Below are 20602 nucleotides of genomic sequence, written 5' to 3'. Positions count from 1 at the left end.
ATCTATCATGCTCTCTTTTACATTGCTGTTGGATGACTTTGTCACTCCTGAGGTTGGCTTTTATTGGAATTTACCAGACACTTGACTAAAATGGTCACTATGCATGTCAATATAATGATTAAAGAAAAAAACTGGAGTGGTCTCTTAATTTTTCCATGGCTGTGTTTATATTTTATTACATAATCAAATGATATGGGTTGTACTTATGCATATTTGTGTTTCATATTCATTCAAGCATTTTCATTTGGCAGTGCAAAGACCTAAATCTTTTATAAATTTCAGATTAAGAGCCCTGATCTTGGGTCAGTTTTGGTTTTCATAGATAATAGAGTTTAATAAGCTTGACTGGACCATTTAATCTCAAACTAAACTCTGCAGTCTTTTGTGCCGTGGATGTAGACAGACATTCAGAAGAAACTCAATATTTCACTTGAATCCCCCACACATCTTTCAGTGCTTTTGAAATGACTCATTTTGATGATGTATTGGCTAATATCTAGACATTATCATGTCAGACTGTTTTTGAACTTCTTGGTACCAAGAGTATATAAATAAAAGGCAAATAAATCCTAAAAATTTGATTAAAAGAAAAATAGCTTTAGGCTTTTAAGCTGTGATTGTATACAAGAGAACATCATTCATTTTTAAGACAGTAACTTCCAAGTTTTGAACTTGGATGTTTTTTGTACATCTTGCAATGACACAAAAATGTTAAGCAAGCAGTAAAAACGCAATGACTGATGTTATTCTTCTTTCTTTATCTTGCAGATCTTGGCCATCATATCAATTCTGTTCATCGTTCTTTCAACAGTTGCACTCTCCCTCAACACCTTGCCTGAACTCCAAGTCATAGATGAATTTCAACAAGCCAATGACAATCCTCAACTCGCTCACGTTGAAGCCGTGTGTATCGCATGGTTTACAATGGAGTACCTCCTGCGCTTCCTGTCCTCGCCGAACAAGTGGAAATTTTTCAAAGGGCCGCTGAACGTCATTGACTTGTTAGCTATATTACCCTACTATGTCACGATTTTTCTGACCGAATCAAACAAAAGTGTGCTACAGTTTCAAAACGTGAGGAGGGTGGTGCAGATATTCCGTATCATGAGAATATTAAGGATTTTAAAACTGGCCAGACATTCGACTGGACTTCAATCCCTCGGATTTACCCTCAGGCGCAGTTACAATGAGCTTGGCCTACTCATATTATTCTTAGCCATGGGAATTATGATATTCTCCAGCCTGGTGTTCTTTGCGGAAAAAGATGAAGATGCTACAAAATTTACCAGCATCCCAGCTTCGTTTTGGTGGGCTACGATTACCATGACTACAGTGGGCTATGGAGATATCTATCCACAGACTTTACTTGGTAAAATAGTCGGTGGACTTTGCTGCATTGCTGGTGTGCTGGTCATTGCCTTACCCATCCCTATTATTGTGAACAACTTTTCCGAGTTCTACAAGGAGCAGAAACGACAGGAGAAAGCCATCAAGAGAAGAGAGGCCTTAGAACGAGCCAAGAGGAATGGCAGTATTGTCTCTATGAATCTGAAAGATGCCTTCGCTCGGAGTATGGAGCTAATGGACGTCGTAGTAGACAAAAGTGACGAGAAAGGACAGATGGATAACCACCTCTCTCCTAACAGGTGGGGTTTTCCCAAACGTACATCTTCAGATGCCAGCCTGAGGTCGTTTGACAAGAATGAGTATGTCAGAACGCCGAGTCCTAAGCGTCTGAATGCTCAGGAACTGGAAGAAATGTATAACCAGATGACAAAGACGCAGTCCTTCTCTGATCTCAGCACAACCGCCGCCTCACAAACTGCAGCTGTGTCAAAACAAGAGGTGGAACTGGAGATGAAAGACGTCCCATCCGCCACTGAGGAACAACCGAAGGAAAGAACCATCACCGATGTGAGAAGCATATCAAGCGTCGACAGCTTTGCAAGCTGCACTGCTGAATTTGGACACGGTGAGAAGGCATCCACACCTACAGCTGAGCAGGTTCAGCAAAGGCAACTTAAAGCATCTGCACGGCTTCATCTCGGCCATCTGACACCTCCTGAGACCTTCTGTGCAGAGGACAACGAAGAAGCAACTCAAGAGAATTTCACAGAGATGGTGGAGAACATCAAAAGCTCCATTCGTGGCACAAATCCAGTAAAGACAAAAGGCCTCAAAGTCAACTTCATAGAAACACCAGAAGATGGTCCTTTGACACCACCCCACACCTCCTCTCCACAGGACATCAATAATAGTCTTTTGGAGGATGACTCCCCAGAAGGAGAGTGCTCTCCTCTTTGTTCGGATTCAGAGCCACTGCCTAGTTTTACAAACAAAGGCGTAGTACTTTCTCCAAGGAGGCTTGCCGGTCAATACCATCCGCAGGAGGCGGAACTGCTTTTGGGGGAGCAAGAGTACCATGGGAACCTTAAGGAAGTGGCTACCGCAGTCATCTCCACACCTAAGCGTACAGCGCACAACTGTACCGAGGGTGTAGTGGGCGATAACGGGGAGGAGATACCGGACACCAACCAAAGTGAACACAAGGTGGAGAACCACATGTTTGCACCCGAGATCCGTCTAATGCCAGGGGATGGCAACCTCTCACCATCCTGCGAAACCGGCATGTGACTGTGGGCTCAGGTCGGGAGAGAAGCTACAAAATTATACACTGGAGAAGACAAGTGCACAGAGATGCGGTCCGAAAGATATTTCTGCATGGCATGAAAAGTTCCTTGTAATTTTGTCATTGTCAATAGACTGCAGTTCTTGCAGACGAAGCCTGGAGGATGCGGGTGCGAACGAGAGACATGTTTAGAATGTATTTACCCAATGATGAGGACATTGTTGACCTACCTGTACATTGTACCTTTTCACCTAATTCATTTTATAGAGACATACACAAATGTAGAGGGACAGATCTTCAGAAGCATGCATATTAACAAAGCTGTTTTATGGTGCTTAGTTTGCTCAGAGCACTCCACAGTAAATACAGAGACTACAGCAATGACAATGCACATAGCCACAGGGGGCATAGTAGATGTCAAAAGGGGATTGTTTTGTTTGTTTGTTTTATTTCATTTTTAATGATGAGGGGATTTTTCATCAAAGACTGTGAAAAGTGAGCTGCAAAGTAGCGACGTATTGAAACATATCATGACTTTCTGTAGAAATGCAATGGGTACCTAATTCAGATGTGTTTGTGTTAAGGTTTAGGAATGGCCTTTGATGTCACTACAATTTTTTTGCGTTTTTTTTTTCTTTCACTCCAATTAGCACCATTAATCAAACTGTTAGATTTAATGACCAGAGGTTTATAATTCATGTTGATGGATCGCACCACATTTTTCTTGATAGAAAGTTAAATATACACCTGTAGTTGCCAAATACATAACAAATGAGATTAGCAGATTTCTAATTCTATAAAATAGTTAGTAAATAAATGTGCATTATATTATTATCTACTATAAGTCTATTGAATATCGCAATAGTGATGCCTAGTTTAATGGCCTGTTTTAAAATGATATAATTCAAAAAGATTGATACAGGTATGTATGTCTTAACTTATATTTTCAAGCTCAAATATACAATAGCACAAGAAATTAAACAATTAGTGTATTTCGAATAGTAATTTGACCATCAGGTAAGTAGTTCTGGTCATTAAAACTTACAAACATTGTTCATGTTTCCTTTTAAAGGGACATTCCACTTTTTTTTGAAAATGTGCTCATTTTCCAGCTCCCTTAAACATTTGATTTAGCCTGACGTTGTCATACTCAATTCTATTGAGTATGTTCATCATCATATAAAGCCCGCCCTGACAATTTGTTTGGTTCAACCAGCTTTGGGTCTAGCATAGAAGCTCCTCAACGGAGAAACCCCAGACCGATCTTATCGTCTCTAAAAATGTTGTGGGCGGGGCTAAGATCGGCTGGCACCCAGGCTACATTTGATTCTCACCGTTTTGGAATCCATTCAGCTGATCTCCGGGTCTGGTGCTGGCACTTTTGGCATGGCTTGGCACGGTCCATTGAATCTGATTGGACCATTGGCATTGCGCAAAAAAATGGCCGGAGAGTTTTGATATTTTTTCTATTTAAAACTTGACTCTGCTGTAGATACATCGTGTGCTAAGACCGTCCGAAAAATTAAAGTTGGCAGATATGGCTAGGAACTATACTCTCATTTTGGCATAATAATCAAGGAGTTTGCTGCTGTAACATGGCTGCAGCAGGCATAGTGATATTACCCACTGCCTGAAAATAGTCCCATTGGTTACTTTAAATAGCAGGGGACTATTTTCAGGTAACTACAGAAGAGTCAAGTTTTAAATAAGAAAAATATAGAAACTCTTTTGTTGTTTTTTGCGCGATGCTAATGGTCTGGTCGGATTCGGTGGATTGTGCTAAGCTATGCGCTTGCGCCAGACCCGGAGATCAGCTGAACTGATTCCAAAACGGTCAAATGTTTAACTCTAGGGTAGCTGGAAGGTGAGCATATTTTCAAAAAAAGTGGAATGTCCCTTTAAAACCCCAAACGTCATCATATCAGTACTATGTTACCAATGAAATGGACCAAAATGCAAAATATGTTTTACATGGTGAATTTACATATAGACATAAAACATAGTTTTTTTCATCTGGCAAGCGTACAGTAGTGTAAATGGCACTACAGTTTTAATTTTTCACTTGAGTTATTTCATTGTAATTCATGTTTCACCATATCTGCATCATTCAGACGCCTGACCTTTTAGTCGTTTCTTATCAGAAACTCAATTTTGTCCAGTTCTACTGAGTATTTATTTTGGATTCAGTTTTTTTTATTATCTGGACTAAAGCCTGTTTTCTGTTTGCTATCACCATAGAGAATTTCCATTTTATGTTGCCTTTATTCCAAGATTGCTGGAAAAATATGTATATCGCTTGCTTGGGCATGGCAGTCGACTGATTGTTCAATATGTACATTGTGTTTGAAGAAATCATATGATCTCAATAAGTTGAATGAAGAATGCAAAATGACAAGAAAGAAGAACTTCAGACGGCTCTCGCGGTTACACTTTGGTGGAAAGTGCAATACAGCATACTGCAATCTATGCAGGCCAAGAATTGTGGCACTTTATTTACAGTCTAATGGATTTGTAAGTGTATAGGCAGAGACTACAATTGTATTTTTCAGATTATATATATATCTTTAATATTTGAAATATCAGTGTTACCACTTAAAAAATATTAATATTATACCATACAACTCTTCAAATGAGATTCTCTACTACACAAATCAGACGGTAAGGGTCTTTTATAAATGTCAAGATAAAAGAAACAAACTCTTTAAATTATGGGCTCATTAAAAGTATTTTGTTTTATGAATTAATGCAAACGATGGCTCTATTTTTTCTAAAACCAAAATTGTGCACGACCACAATTTACAACCATACGGTGGTTGGAATGACGCCTGTTCATAAGCATTTACGAGTAGGCTACAAATCATTTGGCTTTGTTCATATAGAACTGTACAGAAAAATCTACTTTTTATAGGGGAAATTATCAGGTCTTTAAGTGATAGATATGCGTAATATTAAGTTCTCAGGTTTTCTACAACACTAATGTTCTGATATGGTGGATGTTCATGTTTTCTTCATGGAAAGAAGACGTCATCTTGTTTATTTTCTTCTTGCTGTTGTTTTTAAAGAATGTGTCATCACTTGCCTGTGTATGTTTGACATACAAACTTATTCACAATGATAGCTCTGACTATTGAAGGATGAGCCATCTCATCCATCCAGTTTCCCTTGTGTGCTTATATGCCAAATAGAGGAAGCAGTCATATATGAATGACCTGTTATAATCTGTTTGTGCCTAACTAGCAATTCTTATAGGCACCTGTGACATGGATGTGAAAGCATCTGTTGTCATTCAGTACACATCAAAAACTGTATAATAACATCAGACGCCATAAACACAAGCAAGATGACACATCATGTAAGTGTTTGCATACTTCACTTAAAGTGATACTCCAGCCAAATATCAAAACTACCCCTTGATTTGCTCACCCTTAGGTAGTCCGAGATGCACATGTCTATCGTCTTTCAGATGAACACATTGGGAGTTATTTTTGTAAATGTCCTTGCTTTTCAAAGCTTTATAATGGTAAAACACAGGGATCAACTTCTGACTTTAAACCCCAAGAGGGTGCATTCATCCTTCACGGAAGTAATCCCAATGGGTTAATAAAGGTATTTTGCAGGTAATCGATGCAATTTTGTAAGAAAAATATACATATTTAAACTTTATTAACTAAGGGTGTCGAAATTAAGTCACAACCTCGAACTTCGAATTAAAAAATGGGATCGTCGATGCTGCCACGCCCCCATGTCACGTCCGGTCGGCTTGCCAAGCGGGGGAAAATAAACCTCTCAGAGGTGCCTTTAAAAACATTGATCCAGGAACGCAATTTATATTTTAAACACGAGGGATGTATTGCTACAACTCCTTGAAATGCATATCATAAACAGGATTACTACCTAGTGATCTGACTTCGGACACGGCTCTCTGCATGTGCCAAGATGCAGCGGGTTATATTATAAACAAAAGGGATAGTTTGCCTCAGCTCGCATAAAAACGCATAAAACTAAAGAAATACATAAGGATTACTACTTTAGTTTATGTTTGTACTTTGGATAGATGTGAGTGCACGTGCATGTGAGACAGAGAGAAGCGCAGCTGCTTATGACGCGCTGGTTTAATTTCAGATGCTAGAAGTCCAAGACGTGCGCATTTTGTGCGTGCAAGAAGAATCCTCTCTCTACAAGCCCTCTCGCGTAAAGTGAAGCCCACAAACCCCCATGCGAGATAAAGCACGCAATGGGCATGTTAATGTGAAACTATAATAATAATAATAATAATAATAAATAATGGCCTATCATTTTTTGTCTTTAAAGAAAATGTAAAAATCGAGAATCAAATTGAATCGTGACCTTAGAATTAAAAATGTCATCGAATCGAGGATTTGGAGAATCGTGAGGAAAACACCACCGTTATTAATATTTTACTATGTTCTTACCTCAACTTAGATGAATTAATACATACCTATTTTTTATACAGCGTGTCGTGAATGTGTTAGCATTTAGCCTAGCCCCATTCATTCCTTATGCTGCGTTTACACCAACCACGTTTGAGGCGTCAAAATCGCGTCTACCGCGCATAGTTTGCCACTTGAACAGTTTGAATGCATTTGAAAGCAAGCATTTGACGTGCGTCAGAAGCAAAATCCGCTTATTGTGGGAGGGGCAAGTGCTATGCGGTTGTCTGTTTGTAAGATGGCTGATGTTGATTGTGTAGTTATCGAGAGAGTTACCGGTTTGCATTTGGTAACCTTACTATAAGGAGAAAATAAACGGAGCGAATCGATAAATGTCACGTGACTCAAAAGTGGAATGTGTATTTACAACTTACCAGGTTGCCCAATGTCCTCACTGACACTCTTCCAAGCGAGGTCCTTTTATTCCTGTCTCTATAAAAATAAGAACTTGTGTCGTATAGCTCTGGGTGACTGCTTACGGACAATATCAAGTGTTCCTTCATGTTGAACAAGACGCGGGAATGAGGCGGAATCGCAGCTTCCGCGCCAAACGCCTCATTCACGCCGCGAGACCTCCAAACGCGCATCAACGCGTCTTCACATTGACTTAAAATTGAAATCACTCGCGCTTGACACCTCTACCGAGGCTGTCGAGTTTAAACGCTGCATTAGGATCCAAACAGGGATGAATTTAGAAGCCGCCAAACACTTCCATGTTTTCCCTGTTTGAAGACTGTTACATGAGTAGTTACACGAGTAAGTATGGTGGCACAAAATAAAACGCGGCGAATTTTGAGCAGATAAAACTGAGAACTATAATATATGGCAAAGAGCACTTAGTCTGAAGCACTTTGACCTCAGCGTGCAGTAACATCATCACTCCTGAGTACTCCCCTCTCGCTCAAAATTCTGTCAATATTACTGCGCCGGAGGTCGTGCAAACTACTTTTTTTTTTGCCACCATACTTACTCGTGTAACTGCCCTGTGGGGGTCTTCGGAAGGGGAAAGCATGAAGGTGTTTGGTGGCTTCTGGGTTCATCCCTGTTTGGATCCTAGGGAGTGGATGGGGCTAGGCTGGGTGCTGGAACATTCACGACATGCTGTACAAAGATTAAGTGCACACATTGAAAAAAGATAGGTATGTATTGATTGGTCTGAGTTGAGGTGGGAGCATAGTAAAATATTGAAAAACGGTGGTGTTTTCCTTTAACAGAAGCTAGTTATTAAAATATGGATATTTTTCTTACAAAATACCTTTATTGTCCCCTTGAAACTATGTTGATTGCTTCTGTGAAGGATGAATGCACTTTTTTTTGGGCTTCAAAGTCAGAAGTTGTTTCCTGATCTCTGTTTTCCACCCTTATGAGCTTGGAAAGGCAGGGACATTTGCTAAAATAACTCCAAATGTTATTGTATGGGGGATGATGGACATGTGTATCTCGGATTGCTTGAGGGTGAGTAAATCATGTGGTAAATTTGGCTGGAGTATCTCTTTAAGCAGATGATAAGAATATGTTTGTTTGCTAGTTATTATCTTGTCTCATTCATGATCAGACTCAGTTTGTTTCCTCAATCAACTATGTAACAATTTGAAATATTGCACAAATACGATACCGTATTCATACTTTGATATGACCTGTTAAATGACATCCAAGGACTGGGGCTTAAAATCCATCAATTACCCGTGTAACTTCTTTTTACAAAGGCACAATTTTCTTGCATACCACCAGGAATTCAATTACGTTGTTATTTGTAGCATGTTGTCCTATGACTATAAAAGCACCTCCCGTCGTTCGGGAGCTGTCATTGCAAGAAAATTTGGGTCTGTGTGACACTATTAAGTCAGGATGGTATTTGTGAATGCTAAAATAAACTCTGTGAGCTAACAGCTGATGGACTGTGAGCAAGCATGTTTTTCTTCCCATTAACATTTGTTATATATTATCACGGCGAGCGTTTGATTTTATTTGGTCGTTTGAAAGCGAGGTTATAATTTAACCAATCAATGTGTCATCCATGTGTCATAGCCTGTTCTCCCATGCATAAGTGCTACATTGGATTTTATCCCTTTGTTTTTTTTTTCCTCTTTTTTTTGTTTGAACAACGTTATCTTGTATCTCAATGTCCGTAGACACCTTTAATCTGCAGACGGTTTCTGCACATATCAGCATCTTTGAATGCATGTAGTACTCTGTACAATTATGTGATCACAGAACACTTTGTTATGGTACATGTATGTCAACATTTCTGTAAAATAAACCGCATTGTCTCTGTTAAGTCTACTAGCATATGCAGGATAACAAATAAATGTGTAAATAACTCATATGTGGTCTTATTTTCCATCTTCTGTTTTTATGCAAGCCACATTATCTCTGTGTAGATCTACACATACAGTAGTAATACAATTGATATTTCCATGCCCACTAGGAATGTATTCGGGATAAGCCAGGAGGGTAAGTGCTGGCAATGATAAATTACATCTTTGGCATGCTAGAACTTGCTACCCTTCAAGAACGCCTCAAAAGCCCAATGGTGGGTATATTACCTGTTGGGAATAAAACTATAGGCACTAAACACGTTTACAAGAGTGATTTTGTATTGACTGAATATGTGTCAATAATTGTGCCACACACATATCTGACAGGATTTAAGTCTTAGTGTTCTTGTTTTGAATAAAAAATAAAAAGGTCAAACAAAAATACATTCCTTCACAGCCTGCTAATATTTACCAAGCTTGTCAATATTAGTGGAGTACACGGTAGAATAAGAGCCTTTAAAAAAGTATAAGGAGTTTAGTTATATACAAATGAAACACTTACCGCTTTTTAGATCCTATTTGAGAACAAATTGTTTGAAACGACATGAGGCAATAAAATACTGTACGTCTAACTGCATTTGCATCTTCATAGCGTAACCGAGCGCGACACCTAGTGGACAATTATTAGTTACACAGTTTGTTTGAGGAGGTAATGCCAAGTATTAAAAAAGACTACAATTTTCATATTTACAAAAACATCTAGAGATATTTCGTGTTTGTATGTTGTTTAGCTGCACACTTGTTGTCATGGCAATGATTGGATAATGTAATGCTCAAAGTGTAAGTCAAAGTTATGAAAAACGAGGGATTCTCTGGTCACTTTGGGGTTTTTAACACCCTAGGCTATTCAGTTTATATACATATAAAGTTCAACTGTGGACATACCTCACAAAATAATCTACCCTCGTACATTTTAATGTTTAAAATTATATAAAAAATAATACAAATTTTAATACAACATTGACATTATCTCTTACAAAAAATACGCACCTTTTTCTATTTTTACACATTAGCTAAAATAAATTATATGGCTATAAAAACGTTTTCAAAAACGTAAGAGAAACAATTAAATCAGTTTTCTTGGACAGCATACTCTTTGGTCAAGCGTTGAACGTAGCGCATTTAATTTCTTCCAAACCTGCAGGGGTCGCTGTGGGCGTTGCACTTTTTCTTCTCCGCATCACAGTTGGCGGGAACTTCTGTTGTCAACACCTTCCGTTGTCAACAAAAACAGCATCGTTTACAGCATGGAGCAGTCACATGAGATGATCTCCAGTACAACAGATAAAACAGATTTACCTACAGTGGAAGGGATCGTTCAGTCATGGATGGTGGATTATTACTTCACCCAGTTGTGTCGTCTCTTTAGAGACAGATCTGCTGAGAAGTTTCACAAAACTTTAAAAATATTTCAGGGTAACGCGTTTCTACTCTTTTTAAATAGTGTTGTATCTAGTTAACTATGGTGTTTATTTACTTTAAAGTTATGTATATGATGTCATTTACATTATGTGTAACGTTACAGCTATAGTGGATGAGCTTGAGACATGCAGTGACAGTTTAAATCATTCATCTCAGAGAACCATCTGTTGTTTCCTTGCGAGAGTAATGGACGGGGAGGAACTGGGTAAGTTAACCAATATATGTTTGTTTTGGTGAATTTTACGCATTAAGCAGAATATACAAGGTGCATTTATTGTATAGACCATTTCAAACTGATTATATGCAATATGTAAATGCAGTTATTCAGACTGATAGCTGTGCTTGGTCTTGTCATATGTAAATACCTATTATGTGTTTGTGACAGATGTCCACTATGATCGGGATGCTCGCATCACTCCGTTGATGTCATCGCTGCCAGTTTGGGACGTATTGGAGGATGTAGTATGTGATCCCGCTTTACACGCCAATATCAGGACTCTGCTGATTGTTCAGGTTATTATGTTTGTGAATGATAGTTGTTTCATATTGTAGATGGGTTCACATGTGACTTGTGTTTTGTTGTTTATTGCGTTTTTGTTTTCCAGTGTGTTGCTGTGTGTTTAAAAAAAGGCAATTCACAGATGGCAAAGGATACACTGCAATGGCTGGAAAAAGAGACCGAGATACCAGAGGTGCATTTTTACCTGCTAAAGACTAAATAAGTAGTTCATCTCCCAGCTTATCTTTCCCCTGTTGTGTTCCACAGAAGCAAAAATAAAACGATTAAAAGGACAAGTTCGTATTTTAGACTTAAAGCCCTGTTTTCAGATTGTTTATGATGAAATAGAACGGTTTTGACTGAAATTTGGACATAATGATGCTGGCCCAAGAATTTCTGGGTGTTTGTTGTTTCACCTCCCACCTGAGGCGTTTGGAAAATAGGTCCACAAGTTTACAACGAATGCTAAAACACCTGTTGGAAAGCATCTTTTGCAGCGATTTTTGTGTGAGCATATCAGTGAACACCCCTGACCACTCGGTGAGTTTCACGTCTTTGTAAACGAAAGTTTAATGCATTTTAGGAAGGATTGTTCCTGTGCACCTATAAACCCATTGTAGAGGTGGGAGATGAAACAACAAACACCCGAAAATTCTCGGGGCAGCTGCATACAATCTGAAAACAGGGCTTTAAGTGTAAAATACCGAACTTGTCCTTTAAACATGTTTTTAATATTATGCATTGCAGAATAGACTGAAATTTGCCTTCTTTGTTTGTTTTAACAGAAACTACATGGAAAGCTTACCACCATTGTGAACAAGAAAAATGCATATGACCAACTTCTGATAATCTTTTCTTACAATCAGCTACTGAAAAAAGTTGACACATTCCTTGACACTCAGCAAGATCGTTCCTCTGATTTCTTACTCGAGGTATAAACTTTTTATGTGAAACAAAAAGTCGCCCCATCCAATGTCAGATCTCAGGGTTGTTTTGCTAGTACATCTTCAAAGGAGACAGTCAGTGTTCTCCAAACACTAATGGCCTGCATTGACATTGGTTTTAATGTGGTTACCATATATATTGGGAGTTTGCCTAATGATCTCTCACGATTGTGGTGTTTTCTTGAGGGTATGGAAATGTTAGCAATTAGCTGCATCCTCATTACTCAACTGCCTATTAAAGGTAGATGCTGAGTACTTAAAAGAAGTCAGTATGTTTTTTTTTTTCTTTTAAAGGAGGTAATATTTGATTCTGGCTCAGTGTGATGAGAAAATAAACTAGATTTTGATTGCATTTGTTTTAGGCAGCATCGAAAGTTGTTCAAGCACGTCAGGAGAGATCAGATGAAGCATCATGTGAGCACGAGAATGGCAAGAAGACATCATCCAGCCCGGAGTCAAAGAAATCAAAAGAGTAATCTCTTTTACCTTTAGGGGTGGTTTCCTGGACCGAGTTTTCTTACTAAAAACATTACTTGTGTGCATTTTGAGGCAAAACAAATGGCACTGATGTATTTTAAGATATGTCAGTGCAAGTTGTTCTCAGTTTGGACAGCTATTACAACTATTTTCTAATCCCTGTCTGGGAAACACCCATAGGGGCGGTTTCCCAGACAGGGCTTATCCTAGTCCCAGGCTAAAATGCATGTTTGAGCTGCTTTCATTTAAAAACACCTAGTCCTGTTTCATTGTAATATATACCAGTGACATTGTTTTGTCTTAAGATGCACACCTGTAGTATTTTTTTGTAATGTATGTTTGTATAAACTTCTTAAATGACTTAATATAAATCAGGTCTAGTCCTGGATTAACCTAAACTCTGTCCGGGAAACCACTCCATAGTGTTTTTAAGTATTAAATAATAATATAGGGCTGTCACAATTATGAAATTTGGCTGACGGTTAATTGCCTAATAAATTGAAGAGTTTCGTTGCAAAACGAGATAAATCCATTTTTTACATTTTTGTCAAAACATGTTTATTATTATGTTATTATTTTGTTTTATGGTGCTACTTAGCTGTATTTTTTTAGTTATGAAGGTTTAAATCAAATAAACCAACTGCAGAGGAATTAATATTAATTGGAATGCACTACCAAAAAAAACGAGATTTCTGAAAAATTAAAAAAACGGATTTATCTCGTTTTGCAACGAAACTCTTCAATTGTGCCGATTATGACGATTAATTGCCTGTTTTAGGGCTTTGATGTTTAATTCTCCTAGATTTTTTGTTTGTTCATGAATTCGTTATTTAAATTAAATCTTTTGCAAGGTTTACCTGAAAGTAAATATTAATAGTAATACATATAGCACATATTTAATGCATATCTTTCAAAAACTTCCCGAAATTTAGAATTGCTGTTTTGGAAATGTCTGTTTTACCTGGCAATTCATACTGCTTATAAAAGTTTTTGTCCACTGTATTAAATGGCTTTGCAATGTATCGCATTACATTGTCAGTCAAAGAGCGCCATTAGATGCTGTCTCGTTTATACAGGCGCTGCAGCTCCCCCTTGTGTTTTTTAGAGAGATATGCAATCATTGCGGTGATCTGAAATTATAATTATCTGAACGATTATTAAATCATTGTGACAGCCCTATAATAATAATGATATTCATATGTGAGTGACCCTGGACACCAAAATCAGTTGTCTGGAAGTTGAAAAATAAGCTTTTCATTAATGTATGGTTTGTTAGGATAGGACAATATTTTGTGAGATACAGCTATTTGAATATTTGGAATCTGAGGGTGCAAAAAAAAAATCGCCTTTAAAGTTGTCTAAATGAAGTCTTTAGCAACACATAATAGTAATGATACATATATTTTTGATACATTTACAGTAGGACATGTACAAAATATCTTCATGTAACATGATCTTTATTTAATATTTTAATGATGGCTGTTGCTACAAATATACCCGGGTGACTTAAGACTGAGTGGTTCTCACATTTTTTCGGCGTGCGCCCCACCCTTACGTACGGTGCATCCCTTTTTGGCCCCCCCAAAGAAAATTTAGGACATAAATCATTCCAAAACTTAAGATTTGAAATAAATAAAACATATTAATGTGTACAATGTAGTTCTGTTGGTTAGTAGCCTTATTTTTCTGAGCTTTAATTACACAGAATTTATAATAAATTAACTTATTTTATAAAATCTGATTAACTGGGGCCCCCACGGCCCCTAGTTTGAGAACCACTGGTCTAGGGCACATATTATAATAAATATAATTTAATCTGGTCACTTGAAAAAAATCATCCTCCTTAAGGAAAACTTAAGTGTATAGCTGAGCAAGTGTTTTCAATGTGAATCATTGCATTTTTTCATGATTGTTGGGCTTTGTGCTGGTGATTTCATACAGAAATGAAGACCAGGGTGATCCAGAGGTGGTTAACGTCAGGTGAGGTTGTCGAGAGGCAATTTCAACATACAGGATATTCAAAAAGCCAAATTCACTTTGAAATTGAACACATTGAACAAGGCTCCCATTAATGATCAAAATCTGACAATGATCTAACCATTCCATTAATATAATTAAATACATTCTATCTACCATTTTACAGACACAAAAAGAAACTCCTTTCAAAACAAATTGAGTTATGGAAACCAGAAACGGCAAAGAAAGAACCAAGACCGCTTAGGATAAGCACCGTTTGCAGTAAGTTCTCCGATTTGTGTTTTATTTGTTTTCTGCAGCAGTAAAGACATACTGAATCATTATATTTATGCAGATGCAGTGCTTCTAGTTATACATTTTATCAATATGTGTCCCCTGGGAATCAAACCCATGACCTCTGTGCTGCTAATGTAGCCCACTATGAAGTGAGCTACAGGAACACATCAACTCTATTTAGGCTTATTGTTTACAACCTATATTATTTTTTTAACAGGGGTTTCCAGGAGGAGTAGCATCCCTCCAGTAGCAGAAAGCAATATTAGTGCAACAAACCGAAGCAGGAGGGTAAGTTAGTTATATATGAGGAGCCCCCGATGCAAAAGCCTTTAAATGCCACCTTTGTCAAAGATGAGATAAAGTTCTCGGCACGTATTTTGCATTCATCAAATACTTTTGCTTAAAATCCACTTAATTCCAGCATCAGGCCATTAGGAAATACCGGTTTGTTGGCACAGTCGGATAAAAATGCTAATTTACAAGAAAACATGTCAGACACAGAGGGTTTTACATCTGAGCTCTTCATACAGGTGTATACCACCAAATAGCTTTTTTAAGTCACATTAAAGATTTGCTTTTCACAGAAATGGACATCAGAAGAAGACAGGATGCTTAAAGCAGGTGTGAGACGGCATGGGGAGGGAAAATGGGCCATAATCCTGAATGAATTTGATTTTAAGAATCGTACAAGTGTTATGCTTAAGGACAGGTGGAGAACTCTAAAGAAGCTGCACATGGCCTGAGTTGTTTATTTTATTTCTTTGTTAATTAGTTCTTGCTTGAAAGTTGTAATCGCAAGCAGTGCTGCTTCACAAATGTATGCAGTTGTTGTAATGGAAGATGAATAGTTATGAATATTCTTATTTGTTTTATTTTTATTTAACTGATTTTACCCAGTTTTGTTTTATTTTTATATGCAGCCCAATTTAATTGTTTTCCAGTGCAGTGGTATTATTTTTGCTTCGTTTTCTGTTGTACAACTAAATAAATGGAAACATTTAAGGCAAACAAACCCATGCTAAGCAGAATTACGTAATCTGATTTGACTTTTTGAACTTTAGGATAAATATTTGTCCATTAGAGGGCAGAAGTGAGAAAAAGTCAACTTTGTTTTGCCTTTATTCATTTTGTAAATATAGCTTTCAAGAAAAAAGTTTATTTAAAGCAAAATGACTGTACAAACTAATGGATTTTTAATAAATGTTTTCAGACAGAAAATGAGACATATTGTTCATTTGTAGGTTTGTGTATAAGTCAGGATCCTTTTACAAGTCTTTGTATTTAAATGAAAATGAAGCTGTGTACTTGTGGGCAGGAGCAGTGCTCGAGTCTCTGTACTTTTCTCCACGTTCCTCTGCAGCGAGGACTTCCTACCGCCTGCCAGTGCAGAAGATCATTCCTGACAACACCAGAAGAGATCAAGTACAAAACTGAGAGTTGTGTGGGCATGAATTCTTAGTATACTGTCTTGTTGTAAATAAGTACTAAGTAACAGATAAACATACATATTTCTAAGCATAATATATGATATATAGTATAAAAAAAACATAATAAGATCCTACTCTAATTGCCATATATTAAAGAAGACAAGATGTAGTATTCTAGAGGGTGGTTTTCCGGACAAGGCTAGTCCCAGACTAAAATGCATATTTGAGCTGCCATAATTTAAAAACTTCTTGCACTAAGATATCTTAAAGGAACAGTATGTAAGAAATTTATATTAATTAATCATAAAATGGCCCTGATATGTCACTAGATATTAAGAAATCATTTTCATTTCAACTACTTAAATCACTGACAACAGTGGTCTGGCCAGGATATTGTCATTTAAAAAGTGGAGTTGCAGCCCTCAACTGATGTTTATGTTGTCATTTTGTCTATTGGCCACCAGTTGTGTGATTGTAGTACCAGTTTTAGCCACAAGTTTTGTGATTGCAATACCAGTTTTGGCCACAATCCTACATACTGTTCCTTTAACATATATCAGTGCCATTGTGTTATCTCAAAATGCACACCAGTATTGTTTTTTTGTAAGAAATGTCCTAATATTCACCATTTCATTGTACGCACGTGCGCTGACGCGATACACCTCTGGATCCGAACTTTGCTTCCGGTTTAGTTTTTTTTTAATGGTCTGACTAGTTGCTAAACTGATCTCTTGAACAAATGCCTCGTCGAAAATAACAATTGTTTTGGTTTACTAGGTAATCTGTGTTGTGTTTTTGCTTGTTATATAAATAAACTACGTTTAAAGAACTTTGTTGTTATTTATTCTTAGCGGAGTTTACCGGAAGTTATGTGCGGACCACGACAGCCGCTTGTTTATGTTGTTACTGCTTAAACAGTCTATAACCAAGGCCTAGTCAGATTCTATGGATTTTGTTAAGCTATGCTAAAAGTGCTAGCGCCAGACCCGGAGATCAGCTGAATGGATTCCAAAACGCTAAAAATAAAATGTTTAACTCTAAAGGAGCTGGAAAATAAGCATATTTTCAAAAAAATATGTACCTTTAAGCCAGGACTAGGCCTTGGTTATATTAGGACATTTAAGTAGTTTTTACAAACATACCATACAAAAAATAATACTGGTGTGCATCTTGTCAAAAAAAGTGGAGTGTCCCTTTAACTTAAACCCTGTCTGGGAAATCGCACCTAAATGTTTAATTTTTTACCATAAAAAGACCATTAGCTTACTATGAACTCTGTATAATATATGTGACCCTGAACAACAAAACCAGTAGCACTGGTATATTTGTAGCAATTGCAAAAAATGCATTGTATTGGTCAAAACGAACAATTTTTAGGCCAAACATCATTAGGATATTAATATCATGAAGATATTTTGTACATTTCCTACTGTAAATATATCAAAAACCTATTTATCATTAGTAATATGTGTTGCTAAAGACTTTTCAAACAGTTGTATCTTGGCAAAATATTGTCCTATCCTAAAAGAACACTAATCAATAGAAAGCTTATTTACTCTGATGATATAAAAATGGACCCTTATGACTGGTTTTGGGGTCCAGGGTCACATATATGTCTTTACATCTGACTGTATAAATACACTACCTCTCAGCTAGGTTACCGTCTCCTTGGCAACTCCGGCTGTGGTTGCTCATGGCTGGAGGTTGACAAACCACACAGATGGTGTAACCTTCTCTCATGTACTGCATCCAGCGGGTGTACGGTCGGTTCTCAACCATGCACTGTGGTGTGAGAGACTCCAACTTGAACTCCATACAGAATCTGTGAACAACATTTCCTTTTGTTTTTTGTGATCAATACAAGAGTTGTCTTCGTGTGTTGATGTTTTTGTATGACAGAGTATGTGATCAATATGTTTCTAATGATGACTGGAAGATGCTTTAAAAAGTGTTTTACGTTTTAAGTCAAAATTAAACTGCCAAACAGGATATTGTGTTTTTGTTGGATTGAATAGACAGGCTTCTCATCATGAGCAGTGTCTTTGTGTTTGTTAAATCTACGGTGATACATACCCAGAATCCACCGGAGCCCCATACAAACCGTGTGTTCGGCCTTTGCTGTACTCCATTGTGGTTATAAAAGCTGCTCCTGGAATTAATCCAACACATTTTTTATTAAATTACAACTTTGAATAGCTCTAGATTTACTCTAAAGCTCAATTTTCTGTTTGTACCCACAATCTGCAATCGTTCTGATGTATTGCATTCATACCTCGAGTCTGAGCACAAAACTGTCTCTGATGGTCCTGATACTCCATACAGCCCGCCTGTTCCTCAAGGGTTGGACAGACCTGACCACTGTTTTGGGGCTCAGTCTGAATACTGCGTCTTCGAACACGAAACGAGGGCTGGCACGGTTTTTCACATCCGCTCCAGTGACTCCATTCGCTCACGACACATGGCCGAGCTAAACACATATCAACATCACCATGTTTACATATGGTTACTATACTTTACAATACATAACAGCATTGTTTTCTACATAAAATCATCCTACACAATGTAAAGAACTTTTGTGAAAATATAACCTTGATATCTTAAATATTACTTACCAGGGCACTCTGTTGGATAGTCAAAGCAACAGTCGTTTGTTCTGACACACCCTTCATCACAAAAGCACGTCCCGTAGACTCGATCCATCCTCCAATCCGTAGTAAAGCAGGTGTGAACGGCTCCTTGGCAACACCTTCCCGAGCACCCACCTTCAGCAAAGTGGTATATCCCAAATAAAATGGCCACAAACAGCCAGGCATTTTGCTCCACAGACAACAACCCCATAACTCCCCCCAAAAAACACCGGAGAAATAACCCTGCAAGTTTAAAAAGGTGCAGCATTCAGTTCTTGTTGCCGTGTTTGGTTCCTCATACACACATCGCAGAGGGTCTCATTCCTAGATAAGAAATGAAAGAGTTACAGGTGCTCACAGGTAAACTCATTGAGCTCAAGCTATAAAAAACGTTTATAAAAAGTTATTTTGTGGTAACCACAATAGCAGAATTTAGTCTGTAATACTCACCCGTATGTCTATGTCTTCAATCCAGTACACAGGGCACAATCTGAGAGGAAAAAGGTGGGGAAATGTTGTTTGAGTGAAGGGTGTGTGAGAGTTTTCTCTCTCTCTGCTGTTCTTCTGGCTGCTGTGCCCACATCAAACAGATCCCAGATCAGTGCCCAGACTGTTTTCACTGGACAACAGAAGCTTGTACAGCGGAGAAACAGTAGGAGGAATGTGAACAGTTGGCGTCGCTCCAGTTTAAAGAGCCTGAGGCCATGCACAGTCCTGTTAGATGTCACAATGCATTTCATTTGAAAATCTCTCCAAACAGTTATTGTTTATCAAAGACAAGTTGGTTAATTAACTTTGGTATGTCTGCTACATTTCCTCTTTAGAGACTTAGGGTGTTGAATTAGGTTGTATCTAATCAGTACACTTCACAGCGGTAACATAATTGAATCAGAAACAGGATCAGTGTGGGGTTTATTACTACAACATGCGTCACAATTATAGTTTCAAAAACAGTTGCAAAGGTTTTGCAATAGGCAAATGATTTTAATATTTCAAAAGGTTACTTATGGTTAAAGTGTTAGGTTAATGAAGATTGCAGAGAGACTGCCGAGTGATGCTTTACTTTTCCCAGAAAGATGTGAAATGTTTATGTTGGTACAAATTCACATATTACATTTAAAAAATTCAGAAAAAATTATAGGCTACACTCTAAGAAAGGATGTGTTAATTTTTACACATCTTTTTGTGTAATGCCTTTAACACATTATGTGTAATTCTCACACAAATCAGGTGTCATTTTTTGTCGATTTTGTGTTCAAATTAATCACAAGTTGTGTTAAAATTAAACACAAGTTGTGTTAAAATTAAACACAAGTTGTGTTAAAAGTAACACAATATGTGTTGTTTCAATAATAAAATGCCCACAGTAATGCTACGTACACACCAAATGCGGGGCATCGCGTTACTCGCTCTAGATTACTCGTGGAATTTAATTTTGTGTCATGCAAATTTTTCGCTCGAGTTGAATATTTTTAACTTTGACGAAGACGCGTTTGAGGCGAATAGCGCGTGTTTTCTCATTAAACGCGCCGCCAATATTGCGTCATTCGCATCA

The 20602-nt window shown here is 37.7% G+C and overlaps 3 protein-coding genes across 3 annotated transcripts in view; 2 read left to right on the top strand and 1 right to left on the bottom strand.

Annotated features, from left to right (window-relative positions):
• kcnb2b (potassium voltage-gated channel subfamily B member 2b) overlaps nt 1–3758 on the top strand; it is a 125818-nt gene extending 122060 nt beyond the window's left edge. The window contains exon 3 of the mRNA XM_055181753.2: nt 769–3758. Within this exon, the coding sequence (XP_055037728.2) occupies nt 769–2634 (1866 nt within the window). The 3' untranslated portion in view covers nt 2635–3758. The remainder of the gene's footprint in view (nt 1–768) is intronic.
• Nucleotides 3759–10562: 6804 nt separating this feature from the next.
• On the top strand, nt 10563–16216 carry terf1 (telomeric repeat binding factor (NIMA-interacting) 1). Its single transcript, XM_055182640.2, has 10 exons — nt 10563–10814; nt 10924–11025; nt 11206–11333; nt 11426–11512; nt 12105–12251; nt 12626–12735; nt 14682–14720; nt 14884–14978; nt 15211–15281; nt 15578–16216. Exons 1-10 carry the CDS (start codon nt 10646–10648, stop codon nt 15734–15736), a joined length of 1107 nt encoding a protein of 368 aa, XP_055038615.2. The 5' UTR covers nt 10563–10645; the 3' UTR covers nt 15737–16216.
• On the bottom strand, nt 16130–19746 carry LOC129426387 (somatomedin-B and thrombospondin type-1 domain-containing protein). Its single transcript, XM_055182641.2, has 6 exons — nt 19498–19746; nt 19033–19371; nt 18693–18887; nt 18494–18569; nt 18066–18242; nt 16130–16392 (listed from the first exon to the last, which is right to left on the bottom strand). Exons 2-6 carry the CDS (start codon nt 19313–19315, stop codon nt 16275–16277), a joined length of 849 nt encoding a protein of 282 aa, XP_055038616.2. The 5' UTR covers nt 19316–19371; nt 19498–19746; the 3' UTR covers nt 16130–16274.
• Between the last annotated feature and the right edge of the window lie 856 nt (nt 19747–20602).

This window comes from Misgurnus anguillicaudatus, chromosome 25 (genome assembly GCF_027580225.2).
Source record: "Misgurnus anguillicaudatus chromosome 25, ASM2758022v2, whole genome shotgun sequence".
NCBI lineage: Eukaryota > Metazoa > Chordata > Actinopteri > Cypriniformes > Cobitidae > Misgurnus > Misgurnus anguillicaudatus.
Note: the sequence above shows the minus strand (reverse complement) of the source record. Positions and strands in the feature narration are given on the sequence as shown.

Coding starts and splice junctions, on each gene's coding strand:
- terf1 (XM_055182640.2), top strand. CDS start 10,646: ATGGAGCAGTCACATGAGATGATCTCCAGTACAACAGATAAAACAGAT. Junction 14,979..15,210: donor TAGGATAAGCACCGTTTGCA/GTAAGTTCTCCG, acceptor TTTTTTTAACAG/GGGTTTCCAGGAGGAGTAGC. Junction 15,282..15,577: donor CAACAAACCGAAGCAGGAGG/GTAAGTTAGTTA, acceptor TGCTTTTCACAG/AAATGGACATCAGAAGAAGA.
- LOC129426387 (XM_055182641.2), bottom strand. CDS start 19,315: ATGCTGCACCTTTTTAAACTTGCAGGGTTATTTCTCCGGTGTTTTTTG. Junction 18,888..19,032: donor CTATCCAACAGAGTGCCCTG/GTAAGTAATATT, acceptor ATATGTGTTTAG/CTCGGCCATGTGTCGTGAGC. Junction 18,570..18,692: donor GTTTTGTGCTCAGACTCGAG/GTATGAATGCAA, acceptor GATTAATTCCAG/GAGCAGCTTTTATAACCACA.